This window comes from Lupinus angustifolius, unplaced genomic scaffold, assembly GCF_001865875.1.
Source record: "Lupinus angustifolius cultivar Tanjil unplaced genomic scaffold, LupAngTanjil_v1.0 Scaffold_215_43, whole genome shotgun sequence".
Taxonomy (NCBI): domain Eukaryota; kingdom Viridiplantae; phylum Streptophyta; class Magnoliopsida; order Fabales; family Fabaceae; genus Lupinus; species Lupinus angustifolius.
The window spans coordinates 1-14,498 of record NW_017727027.1 but is presented as its reverse complement, the minus strand read 5'-3'; the positions used below and the strand labels follow the sequence as shown (position 1 = coordinate 14,498).

The following is a 14,498-nucleotide window of genomic DNA, read 5'->3' as shown; positions in this document are numbered from 1 at the left end:
GTATAATAAATATAATAATAAAAGATTAGTTTATATATATATATATATAATAATAATTCAAAAGGTAGTAAAACGAAAACCATATTTTCTATCCGTTTAAGGTGAGTTGTAGAACAAATAGAAGTGTGGCACTCTCTTGAAGAGGGTAGGCCAATAATTATAAGTATCTAATTTTTAATCAAAACCTAAACTGAGATGTGATGCATATATTTAGGGTTGGAAACGAGTTGAACCGAGTCAAACTAAAACTTAGTTTGATTTAACTTGATAAGAATTTGTTCAACTCGATCAAAACTTAAGAGTTTCATACATGTTAATTTTTTTGCTCGAGTTCAATTTGGTTAAAGTTTATGAATTATTTGAATCAGCTCAAATTGGTCATTTGGACTACTTAAATAATTAATTCATTTTAAAAAAAATTACATAAAATTATATATATAAATATAATAATAATAAACAAAAAATAGTGCACATATAATAACAAGAAACATACATATATTTATATAATATATATATATATATATATATATATATATATATGAATATAATAACAATTAAAGCTTCAATATGAATATAATAATAATTGAAAAGGTAGTAAAAGTAACTCCATATTTTCTATCCCTTTAAGTTGAGATATAGAATGAATATTAGTGTGGTACTCTTTTGAAGAGGGTAGACCAATAGTTATAAGAATTTAATGTTTAATAAAAACCTTAAACTGAGATATAATGCATAGATTAATTATTGTAGCTACTTCACTCCCTTAAACTAGGTATTGAGTAATTTAATAAACAATATATCACTTGAAGGTGAGATTTGGAATTCAACACTAGTGTTACTACTTCATTATCTTGAAATGGATAGATGAATAATAATTGTAAATCACCTACTAAATTTAAATAAATAAAAATAATAAAAAACTATTGGCTATAATCTAATTAATCTTTAACTTAAAATTATATAGTCATGATTTCTCTATTAACATATAGATATATAGGAGCATAATAAACTATGGCTAGACATAGGATAAAAAATTATAATATTTTATTTTTAAAATTAGTTTACTATTTATTAAAATAAATTAAGAGTATAAAGATTCATGCAATTAACAAAATTATCATTTTAAAAGGTAATACTTTATCTTATTTGAAATCGACTCCGAACTCAAAACTTTTGTTTAAAGACCATACTATTTAATTCGATCATGATCTATATCAATTCTTATGTTCAATGAAACATAGTTCTCAATGGAAGGAATTCAAATAATATAAAAAATCGTCCAACAAACATATGACATGGCATTCCACTTCAATCTGATATAGGAACATTTTTTTAACTTCTTTATGGAAATATGTAAATTAATTATTTCTCTGTGATAAAATCTCTATATAAATGTTGTGCTTTCAGTATTCCTTTGTATTCAATACAAGCGTACTAGCCTATATTTGAAAAATGCGTTCATCTCTCTCTTATTCTTTAGTTCTCTATTTCATAGTCACTAATCTTCAATGTTTCCATCTCTCTTTCTCTATAGCCTATGAAATACCTTCTACCAAAAATTATGAAGGTATCTACAAAAATCTAATCATTTCTGTGTTTTTATTTCTATTGATTCATTTTTTGTTGTTAGAAATGTTTTAAATGTGTTGAGTACGACAATTATGGAAAATTGTGGCCAATTGGGCCAGAACTCCTTTGAAGAGATTCCAAAAGCTGAAATATAGTGGTGTAATTGCATAACCACAATTTAAAATCATACTTAGAATTGTGTTTGACACTTACAATATTTTATTTCAACTCACTCCTAATTTTTCTACACTTTACTTGTAAAGGAATTCTTGCTGAGAGTCCAATAGCAACTGATCAAACCGTTCTACAGAAGCACGTTGCATTCTTTGATAGGAACCATGATGGCATCATTTACCCAAATGAGACTTTCGAAGGTTTTTTTTACCTTTCCCTCACTCATTATTATTAAGTAATATTTTAAATTGTGACTGCAATTATGTTTATCGCTTTTGTGAAAATTATGGGAAAATACACTTGAGGCGTTCGCAATTGTCATAGTCATGCCCATAGAAAAACTCCCAGAGCCATAATAATATGGGTGTGATTGTAATTATGTAATGAAATTAAAAAATTAACAATACGACATGTTTGGACGTAATTTATATGTGTACTTCCAATATTTAATTTACATTTTATGATTATTTTACAATCCTTCCAATTTAGGAAAGGAAATCCTGAATTATAAAATTCATTTGTATCTTTAAAGTTTAAACTTTTCCATCAAAACATATCATTGAGGCAAACACAATAAATAGAAAAGAACGGAAATTCAACTAAGAAAATATATTTTTTTTAGTGAAATAGTAAGAAAAAAATCTTATCATATTTTATTTGATGAATTTTCTTGTCATTTAATATGTGATTCTCTCTTAATTGTAGCATTTCGAGCTCTAGGTTTTGGAGTTATTTTGTCCACAGTTGCTGCTAATTTTATCAACGCTGGTCTCAGTCAGAGTACTCGCCCGGTATTTCTCTCTTTCGTTCAACAAGTTTTGTTTTTTACTTATACAATAAATATTTTTCAACAGCTATTATAAAAAGGGAGAAGATATTTAATAAAGAAAAATAAAAATCACATAAATATAATTTCTAATTGGAAAATTAATCTTAATGAAGTTAAATTAGTCATTGTTGTTGTTGTAAATAGGTAAGTTTTCAAAGTAAAAAAAATAAATAGCAAATGAATCTTACTTGAAATTCTTAGGTATAGTCCCAACCATGTTATACTTGTGCAAGGAATCTCGAATGATATCTAACATTTTTAGGTAGGTGACATATCTATATTCTTAGTGATGTTTTTAGAACAAGAATTCCTTGATAAACCTTCCTTTTTGTATACCTCATCATACTTCAAGAATCCTATATAAAGAAATAGTTGGTAGTCTTCTTGATAACTTAAGTCATAACAATTGATTTGATCACATGAAGACTCATATATAGACTAGATTAAAATATTAATAAGTAAATTTAGTTGCCAAAGAGAAATCACTATTATTCACTCAATGTCAATAGAGTCCAAATAGTCATGAACGTTAGTCCATGTGGATACGTGTATCAATATTAGGAATACCATATTAAATAGAAAAGTAATTTTAATAACACTCTCTTACCTAATAGATTATTTGTTGGATTTAATTATCCTGGTAACCTTAAATCTTAAAATTAGCTTACATACCAAGAGTTATTATTCATATAAGTTTAGTCCATGTGGATTTTACATTGCAAAATGATTGTCTCAAAATTATACGTGTTCGGTTATAATTATGGGGTTGTTATGGGGTGAGAGATTTAAAATAGGAAAAAGAGAGAAGTGATCTGTGATCTTATGTGATAGTAAGAAAGACAGAGAAACATTGGAAATTTTAGAATGCTCGAGGTTGAATTAGAACAATCCAAAACTACAAATTTATTATTAAAAATTGAATCGCTAATATTAAAAGATTTTTTTGAATTAACAACATTGATGTTTTCCTCTCTCGTTCCATCCTAACAACACCATCACCAACCACCAGCTTTGCCATTCTCATTATCAACTACCATTACCCATCTTCAAAATACTCCAATCATCACCATTCAATCTCCATATTGCTCGCGGAATCACTACAACAACCCCATAATTATAACCGAACACGTATAATTTATATTGATCACATGGAATATTATAAAATGAGTATTATAGACCAAATTTGGTGGAACATGAATATGAAATTGGGTAAGTGATGACTGAATATCGAGAAATTTATCTTATTCATTATAAATTTGAACATATTTTTTGAACTTGTTTATGTTCAACAATATTTGTAGAAACTTGGAAGGTTGTTTGACCATGTTGATTACAAAATTGTTTATATTTATGTATATTTTCTCGATATCCAAATATATTCTAGATATTTTATATAAGATAATTTAAAATATTATAAGATACTTCTATATATTCTATATATTCTAATATTCCCTTGAGTTAAAGCTTACTAAAGTTTAAGTTTGATACAAATAACCCCTTTAAAAGTGAAAGTAACCTTAAGAAAAAGTAAACAATACCCTGATCACAATTTATTAGAAATAAGGCAGAGTGCTTTTATTATACTTGAAAATCAGTGAAATTTTTGTGCAAGGTTTGGTTACTAATTACTACATTACTTACTGGTTCTTACTCCATTGGTGGTGTAGGGAAAGTCTCCTTCTATATTGCTTCCAATTGAAGTTAAGAACATTCAATTAGGCAAACATGGAAGTGATACTGGTGTCTATGATACTGAAGGAAGGTACATGTTTTATATGTACATATTTTGTTTGTAACTTTTATGAACTGTTTAGATAAGAAAATAAACTAATAGTTAATGTTAATGAATTATTTTAGTTTTTTTGTTTGCAACTTTCATTTTCCAATATTAATTTGTTTGAATAGTTGTTCCTTCTGTTTATGCTAGTTTAATTGACTATCAACTTATCAAAATAATATAATATTTTGTAAAGCACATAAAAAATTTAGGATATAATAACAATAACATCTCTATTCTTACTCAAGACTATGACTTTTAGGTTTGTTGCTTCAAAATTTGAAGAAATTTTCAAGAAGCATGCCAAAAAAAACTCAAATGCTTTAACATTTGATGAATTGATGGAGTTGGTGAAGTCAAATAGAGCTCCTAAGGATTACAAAGGATGGTAAGTTAGTAATAAATTATACTGAATTAATTAATTGCTTTGATTATTAACTAGTGAAAATATGAACCATAAATTATTACCATTTGATTCTCAGGCTTGCAAGCTACGTAGAGTTTAAAATCCTACATCTTCTTGCAAAAGACAAGGATGGTTTACTTACAAAAGAATCTTTTCGAGGTGTTTATGATGGAAGTCTATTTATACAAAAGGAAAAAGAATACTCTGGAAAGAAAATAGTGTAAATGACATCCATATAATTTATGGTGTAAGTTGAAGTAATGCTTCTCAAATAAATGTAATGTGTGAAATAACTCAGGTAACATAATACAAGTATATATTTCATGCATTTTGATTTATTTGTTCTTTTAATTAGTATTCAAATTTTATACATTAACTATATTTCAATATTCAAATTTTATAAATATAACATTGACGATCACAACTAATAAAAAATTTGATTCCTTAAGTCGAGATGTTGTGCATACACAAGTAATGTTGCCTCATATTTCAATTTAAGTGATTACGGTGGTAATTGATAAAGAAACTTATCCTTTAGTAGAGTAGTGGTGGTGACACGAATGTTACTATTTCAATCACTAAAAGTGGGTAAGTAAGATGTTGTTGCCTCATCACTTAATGTTATTCACGAGTAATTATTAAAAATACTAATCCCTTTAAGTCAAGTTTTGGTACAACAGAAATGATGTTACCTCACTCGCGTAAAGTGGGTAAAAAAAAATTACTGAAGTCTATCCCTTTAAGTTGGGATGTGGTACAGACATAAGTGGAGGTGTCTCACTCTCTTACAGTGGATAGATAGATAGATAATTATTGCTAAACCATTTTTTCAAGTAATTAAAAAATCAAACAAATCAATTAATCAAGATAATCAATTTTTGTAACAAAAACTGGGAAATCTTGATTTCCACATATCATAAACTCTTGTCATACATAAATATAAAATAATATATTGTTTTGTCTTAAAATTAATTTTCAGTAGAAAAAATTAAGGATATATTTAATCTAAGCAATTAGTGTGAGTAAGGTTTCATATACAGGTAGAGGATGTGTTAATATCTTTCGCAATTCACAATCGATTTGTGAGCTCATGACTCTTATTTAAAGACTGTTTTTACTAATTTGGGCATAAAAAAGAGTTTTCAAAGTTTTAACCACAAAAAACATAGTGACAACTCCAAAATTTTTGGGAGTGGTCAAAATTAAGTGCTACCTCTTCGCAAATCGTGTAACCGATGTTCAACCGAAAATTGAGGCAATATCGTTTGTTATTTTCTTTTCAATTTTTCAAGGAATAGAAACAAAATATCATGACCATTTAAAGGATGAATTACAGAAAACAATTATTGTTAAAAATATTTATTTTTGATTTATTAAACCAGATAGAAGTTATGTATCATGACCATATAAAGATGAGATAATGCAAAGAAGTGACATCACAACCTTGCATCTATCATGATTATTTATTTTATGAAATTTGATTTTTGAATAATTTTTATTTCAAATTAGACATTAGGAATGATAAAAAGAACATTTTGTTATTTATGTTTGAATATATTTTATTTATAACTTCAAGTCTATAAAAGATGAATTTGAAATTTTCAATTTATTATGTTACTACCAATAATGTGATGTGTGATGTTTATTGTTACTATTATTGTTATTATTAAATAGTTACTATTAATAAATAAAAATATATATAAATAGGCATTACTTGATCCTTGACGGATCATGACAACATGACTTAGAAAGAGGTAGAATACAATTTCAACCTATGTTTTTGAAGTTTTTATATAAATGATTTAGAATCATCACAATGGTGCCTTCATTAATTTACACCCTTAATTTATTTGATTACATTTTAATTATCAAAACAAAACAATATTTTTGTTTTGTTTTTGTGTCTCACAAAAGTTTATTGCTTTTATGTAACCTTAAGTCCAAAAGGGAAATCATGACAACAAAGTTATATATTGAAAATTCATTTATGGGTTGATTTAAATTAAAGAACATCTTTTGATTTAATTAAATGGAACCAATAGCAAAGATACAACATTTATTGTGAACTTTTTGGAGGTAGTAGAAGTTATTACTAAGAGGTTAGAAGTTCGTATATATCAACTATCAAAAGTGGTGGAGGGTAATCATGAGTTATTTCCACACAATTGGGATGTCCATATGATAACACCGGTACAAGAATGCATAAAAAGAACGAAAGAATAGGAAGAAATTTGATTCAGGATCAATTGGATCCCGAATGCTAAATACTTTTATTGAATGTAAGAATTGTGTGAAAGATTACAATGGAAGAAGAATCCTAATTGATTCCCTGAATCAATTCCCTTACACCAATGTATTTCAAAAGCTATCATACAATGACCCCTTTTTTCTTATTTATACTCACCCCTCCAATATTCACTTTTGGCAGTTACACTGCTTGAACATTATTTCCTGCACTCCTGTCACATGGACTAGGAGTGCTATGTTGTAACCCCCGAAAGTTTCTCCAACAACATTGCCCAAAAATGAGTAATTTTTTAATATTTAAAATTATTTTCCTTATATTTGATTCCTTTTCGGGACATCACGTTAAGTAACATAAATCGTGGAAAAATCAAGAATTGGTACTTAATGGTAACCAAAAGCAACTCAACATATCGTCGAATAACTCTTTATTGAAATAATGGAAAGTTAACCAGAGTTGCAAAATCTGGTATATGCTGATGTACAAACATCACCTTCAAGTCTTGTTTGAGTCCATCCTCAAACTTGGTACATTTGGACCTTTCGTTCCCCACTTGATTGTAGTGTGAGGCATACTTCGCCAAATCTTCAAATTTGGGAACATACTACCCAATTATCATGCTTCCCTGCTCCATCTCTTTCTTGGCCCTCATATTCGCAGGAAAGTACTTATGCAAAAATCTATCCTTAAAGGTTGTCCAGTTGACAACTTGTTGTTTATGCTCCATCTAACGTCTGGAAAATTCCCACCAGTTCTCAACTTAGTCAGCATATAGGTCGCATAGGTGACCTTCTGCTCCTCTGGGCACATAAGTGCCCGAGAGATCCTTTCCAACTCCTGGATCCAGTCATTTGCAGCATCTGGTGCAAAACCTCCTTACAACTTTGGGGGTTGACGACGATAGAATTCGTCCAAGCCCTTATACTGAGCTGGTCCTTGGTTGGTTTGGGGTTGTTGTTGATTTAGGTGATGCAAATTTGCATTCACATTATGAATCGTTGCAGTCATTGCAGTCATGAAATCCAGGTTAGCAGCTCCACGCCCATCCATCTTAAATCTATGAACATTAGACGTGTATGAGATACTTCTCCTACTGAAATTATCTATGGGTCGTATTCTCAACCTAATAATTCAAGCAAACGATTAAGCATAACTAGTCACACAAGAAAGCATGTGAGGCCATGCCCAAAATAAAAATGGAAATGGCTACTAGTGACTAGTTTCGGTGTTCGAGGGTGCGCTAGGGCACTCGCTTGGTCCTCCTCCGTCTTAGAATCGAAGGAGAGGTCTACCACCTCAATGGAATCCTCTATACAGACTAACTCCACACAATCCTCCTCTCTAGCTTCCAACTCCTCTACTTCAACCTCCATCTCCTCTTCCGGGTCATTGGACGAACCTTGTGACCTACTTCCCGCTCCAGCATATGCTCAAAGCATGGGTAAAAATTTTTTTTTGAATAATATAATATAAAAATTATTTTCCTTATTTTTGATTCTTTTTCGGGACATCATGTTAAGTAACCTAAATTGCGGAAAAAACAACAATCATTACCTAATGGGAACTAAAAACATCTCAACATATCGGGGAATAATTCTTCATTGACATAACAAAAAATGTTTATACAAAAAACAAGGCGGAATAAAATATTTGTCTAAACTGAAAACATACAAAATAGGTTGAGTCATTCAGCACATCAAAAGTACCCTACACAAATACCCGCCTCAAAAGCAAAATATAAATGGAAAGGGCTACTAGTAACTAGTTTCTGTGTTCGGGGGTGCACTAGGGCACTCGCTTGGGTCCTCCTCCGTCTCAGAATCGGACGAGAGATCTACCACCTCAATGGAGTCCTCTATATAGACTTGTTAGGTATTAGTGGTCTAGGAACACCTAGAGGCGGGGGGGGGGGGGGGGGGTTGAATAGGTGTAGCGGTTAACAATCACCGCTTCTTGAACCAATACCCAACTGCTGGAAAAAAGTCCAGTTAATCGATTAACAACAGGGTTTAATCGATTAACTATAGCACATAATAGAATGATTAGACATGCAAATTGCATAGTAATTAAAACAAAATTGAACAGATATAATACATATATTTTTACTCACAATTATTAAGTATATGGTAGTAAACAAATATACAACTTTTCAATTACAAATTCAATTTATAATGGCAAGAAACATAAAGAAGATAAAGAGAGAAAGAACAGTGCAAAAAGGATTTTTATCCTGGTTTGTTTGCGATCCACTGCAAACTACATCCAGGCCTCCGCTTCTGGATCAGGGAGATTTTCTTTCTTCACAATATTGAAAAATGGATACAAATACCAATTCAATTACAAGCACATAGGACGCTCCCTTCTTGAAATCTAGGATCTCTAAATCCTTGGTTTGACGCTACTCTTCGCCTCTTGAGAAAACCTTTCTCGCGAACTAGCCCCAGCCAAGATTCTTATCCTCAAATCAAGACCTCCTAGCCTTGGTGAAGAACCTCAATCTCTATGGTGATCTCACACCAAGAGACAAATCCAGACTACACAAAAACACGTTAAACAACAAGGTATACTAAGCACAATAATGCTTAAAATATGACAAGATAACGACTCAAAGATTAATCCTTTTACTAACCACTTAAGCCATCAAGATTTAAATGAGTTGATCAATATCAGTATACAAATGATTTCTCTCTAACAAAATCTAATGCATGAGCATATGAGCAAGATATGAATGGATACAAAATTATGCAAAAATAGTAAGCACATAACAATAGTTTAATCCAACATAATCTCTCTTCTCACGCATGTAACTCTCTTACAAAAACACAGTAAAATACGTATGCAAAATGCTCTATAAACAGCCCTATACAATAGAATGCAATGCTATGGGTTTCTGAATAATGCCTTGTATTTATAGCATAGAAAATAGGTGGTTACATTCGTTGCAAAAACAGTTAAAACAGATTTCAGTTATAACACATAACAAACTAGTTAATCGATTAAGGCTTCTCTTTAATCGATTAACGGGGCAACAAAATGAAACAAAATTCAGTTAAAACAGAAAACACATATTTAAAAGAAAAGTAGTTGAATTAATCGATTAAGTTACCACGTTAATCGATTAACTGGAACATTTATGCATACGATTCAAATGATACACTTCTCATATGTTATGCACAATATATATACATGCTTTACCAATTATATTATGCCTAATATGCACATATAACATGTATGATAGATGCATGAACATAAAATTAACCAGATGATGTATCTCATGAATATGATATGACAATTCAGATGGCTTAAGAGACTAGCATCTAAGTTCATCTAACCTATACTCAATTACTACGGCACACATCCCAAACTACTTAGATTATAGGCTCAATTTACATCCTAGTCTAGTCATAACCAAATGAGCATAAGGCCGATTGATTGTTAAGCCATCTTCAAGCTTTGTTAAAACCTTGTCTTCATCAAAACATATGCAAAGACATGCTAGTGCTATCCTTGACTCTTTGCACTTTCAATCTCCCCAATTTTTATGATGACAAACACTGCATCAAAATTCTTCAATTATTGATGGATAAGCTTGATGATGATTTTGAAGAGCGGTTGACTAAGGTTGTTTTTCTGAGAACAAAGTTAAAGCGCATTGCTTCCTAGTAGGTAAGCAAAGTTATATACGGAAGCTTGATAGAACAACCTACAAAAAGCATTATACAACCTGCAAAATGTATGTAGCACAACAAGCAACGTTTCTCCCCTTTTTGACATTATCAAAAAGATAAACGTATTCAATTCTAGTCAAAGGTTAGGAGAGTTATTATGGTTAAGATAGACTGTAATTAATCAATTAACCTTGGGATTGTAACTAATTAACCAGCTGTTAAGAAGCTTGAACAAATTCACAGTTTTTACATCATTTAATTGATTAAGTGAAACCGTTAATCGATTAAAATGACAGCAGATAGCCACATAACAGTTTGAATGACATGAAGGGTTATGCATAAGCAAATCAAGCATGGGATGATTACGCAATTGATATATTTAAGTAGTTTGCAATAGGCACAATCATTCAATATAATTACATATACCAATCATGATCAAGATTCATTTCAAACAAAGTAAAGTGCTATATGCAACATAATTAACAAGCAAGTATTAACGAGATAATTCAAAACCATTTTACCACAAAATGTAAAACATAAGTTCAGCAGTAGACATTGAGTTGTTACAATCCAAATAAAAACAGCAATACAATACAAAACATAAGATCTCAAGAGGAAACAGGATCCACAAGGTCCATTAGCTAGGAAGACTAAACTAAGGGTCTAAGGTTTCCTATCTAAGGACGAGATGGAGGATTCTGAATGTCAGGACTCGACGAACTACAACCACCCTTGATGAAGACACTCAGGTTGTTGAACTCAGCAATCATTCTTCTATTCTGAGACTCATTAGTAGACTGAATATAGTTCCGCAAGGATTGATAATGGTTGTCAAGGTATGCATTCTGACGTTCCTCAAAATGTTCCAAATCCGTATGATATGAATCCTTAAGAGACTGAAAGTGAAGGTCCATCCTATTATTGAGACGTTGCTCAATATCATCCATATAAGCTTGTCCAAACGTAGGTTCTTGTGATGTGTGTCCTAAATACTCCCCCTGAGTTGCAGCAAATGGCTCTTGATTCATGTCTTGATCATCTTCACCGGAAGGATCAAGGTTGACATTGTTGAAGTCCTCTTGATATTGCCAAGTGTTGCCATACTTGTAGATGCCCATCTTGTGAATTAAACTCTCACCAATCAAGTGATCCTTGTCTGAGCAGTCCATCACCAATCAATTACTCGGGATATGAAGATACTATACGAAAATAGTCTTGATTGATAGACGCAACCACAATCACTTAAACTAGCACCAGAAAAGGCTAAACCACCCACATTCATAAAGATTTCTTCGTTAATCTCAAACAATTTTCCAGCTACCATCGACCAATATTTTACATCTCTATATCTAAAATTTGCGTAATACTCCCTAACTAGAGTAGGGTAAATATTACCTTTCAATTCCAAGAAGGGGACAACCCCTTGAGCTTGTAAGCCATACGGAAATTCGAAGTTCTGTTCTGCAAGCCAAGTCACATTCGCAAACCGGATATAGATGGGTTTTCTTCCCTGAAATTTCTGCAACCGAGTTTCTTGTAGAATTAAAGAGTAGTATGGGTCCCCACGGTTCTGCCTTGGTTGTGGCGGAGGCACGGTTTTTGGAGCACGCGGTGGACGTTGTGCGGTTGTCTTGATTCTCTTTCTACGTCCTTTATCCATAGCAATCAAACACTGAATCGTGATGGCGGTTTAAAGGAAGGTTGAGGAAAACCTAGGGTGAGGTTTTGAATTTTGGGGAGAGCGAATGCTTGGAAATAGGAGATGAGGAAGACGGTTTATAGAGGGAAAATACAGTGGGGTGATTCAGTTTAGGGCTAAGATTAAGCTTAGGATGATGTTGGATTTGTTCCTCTGAGATTTGAGAGAAATGGGGATGAATGGGGTTTTGAAAAATGTATAGAAATGGTTCTGTTTCTGATATACTGATGCCGTGAATCGATTAACAACATCTCTTAATCGATTAACCTGAGCTGAAAATGGCAGTTTTAAAATTTTTGGCCCAGGCAATCGATTAAATGAGTTACTTAATCGATTAAATGCATTAGTTTTAGTGTTTTGGATGTTTTTAAAAGCATGCATGAATTTCGAACTTAATTGGATAATTTGATGTTTAAGCTATCGCATATATTTAGAGCTTTTAAGCACAGAATCATGGATTTATACAATGGAATCATAAGCATTCAATCATCATTTACAAAGCATTAAGAGGGGATCATGCAAGGCAAAGAAAGAAATTATTAATCAATATATTTTTCATCAAGGATTCATAGTTCTCTTCGAAGAACATAGAAAGTATCTCGTGAGAGGGGCTTGGTAAAATTATCTGCCAATTGTTTATTTGTTTCAACAAATTCTAATATACAATCACCATTTTGGACATGATCACGCACGAAATGATGCCTTATTTCAATATGCTTAGTTCTAGAATGAAAAACGGGATTCTTGGAGAGGTTAATGGCACTTGTGTTATCACATTTAATAGGGATCTTTTCTAATATAAGCCCAAAGTCCTTAAGTTGCTGCTTCATCCAAAGGATTTGAGCGCAACACACGCCAACGACAATGTATTCCGCTTCAGCGGTGGACTAGACGACACACACTTGCTTTTTGCTGTGCCATGCAACTAGGGAGTTGCCTAATAGGTGACTAGTCCCACTAGTGCTTTTACGATCCAACTTACACCCAGCAAAGTCGGAATCGGAATAACCTACCAAGGATATTGAGGGATCCCTAGGATACCATAATCCCATATGAATAGTAGTTCCTTTTAGATATCTCATGATACGTTTCACAGCAATATAATGTAATTCTTTTGGCAAAGCTTGAAACCTAGCACAAATGCAAACACTAAACATAATATCGGGGCGTCTAGTAGTTAAATACAATAAGGAGCCGATTATCCCGCGATATTTGGTTACCTCAATCGCTTTTCCCTTTTCATCTCTGTTCAGAAAGCATGCAGATGCCATAGGTGTAGATGCGTCCTTACATTGCTCCATGTCGAAATTCTTGGATAATTCCTTGTAATACTTCAACCGATGGATGAAGATGCCACTTTCCATTTGTTTGATTTGAAGTCCAAGAAAGAAGGTCAGCTCACCCATCATCGACATCTCAAACTCCCCCTGCATCAACTCAGAAAACTCCTTACAAAGGATGTCATTAGTAGATCCAAAGATAATATCATCAACATATATTTGTACGAGTAAAACATGATTATCAGATCTACGGATGAATAGAGTGGTGTCGACCAAACCTCTTTCGTACCGTTTTTCTAGAAGGAATGAACTCAATCTATCGTACCAGGCTTTGGGAGCCTGTTTTAGGCCATAGAGGGCCTTCTTGAGTTTATATACATGGTTCAAGTATTTGAAGTTTTCAAACCCTAGAGGTTGGTATATGTACACCTCCTCTTGAATTTATCCATTTAAAAAAGCACTTTTAACATCCATTTGAAAAAGTTTAAAGTTCATGATTGATGCAAATGACAAGAGCATCCTAATGGCCACAAGTCTGGCTACAGGAGCGTAGGTCTCATCATAGTCAATGCCCTCCTCCTGGTTGTAGCCTTTGGCCACTAGCGAGCCTTATTTCTAATTATTATGCCAGATTCATCTAGCTTATTACGGAAGACCCATCTGGTGCCAGGGATGATCTTTTGGTTTGGGGACCAAGTCCCATACATTGTTTCGCTCAAGCTGGTTTAACTCTTCTTGCATAGCTATATCTTAGTGAACATCCTCAATGAATTCATCGATGGTCTTAGGCTCTATTTGAGACACGAATGCAACAAAATTACAAATGTTTCGTAAAGAGCTACGGGTTACCA

The 14,498-nt window shown here is 32.2% G+C and overlaps 1 protein-coding gene across 1 annotated transcript; it reads left to right on the top strand.

Moving 5' to 3' along the window:
* The first annotated feature begins 1,430 nt into the window (after window positions 1-1,430).
* LOC109340635 (probable peroxygenase 4) lies at window positions 1,431-5,091 on the top strand. Its single transcript, XM_019578354.1, has 6 exons — window positions 1,431-1,567; window positions 1,833-1,943; window positions 2,449-2,534; window positions 4,240-4,334; window positions 4,612-4,737; window positions 4,832-5,091. The coding sequence occupies exons 1-6, from the start codon at window positions 1,453-1,455 to the stop codon at window positions 4,977-4,979; spliced, it is 681 nt and encodes a 226-aa protein (XP_019433899.1). The 5' UTR covers window positions 1,431-1,452; the 3' UTR covers window positions 4,980-5,091.
* The last annotated feature ends 9,407 nt before the right edge of the window (window positions 5,092-14,498 follow it).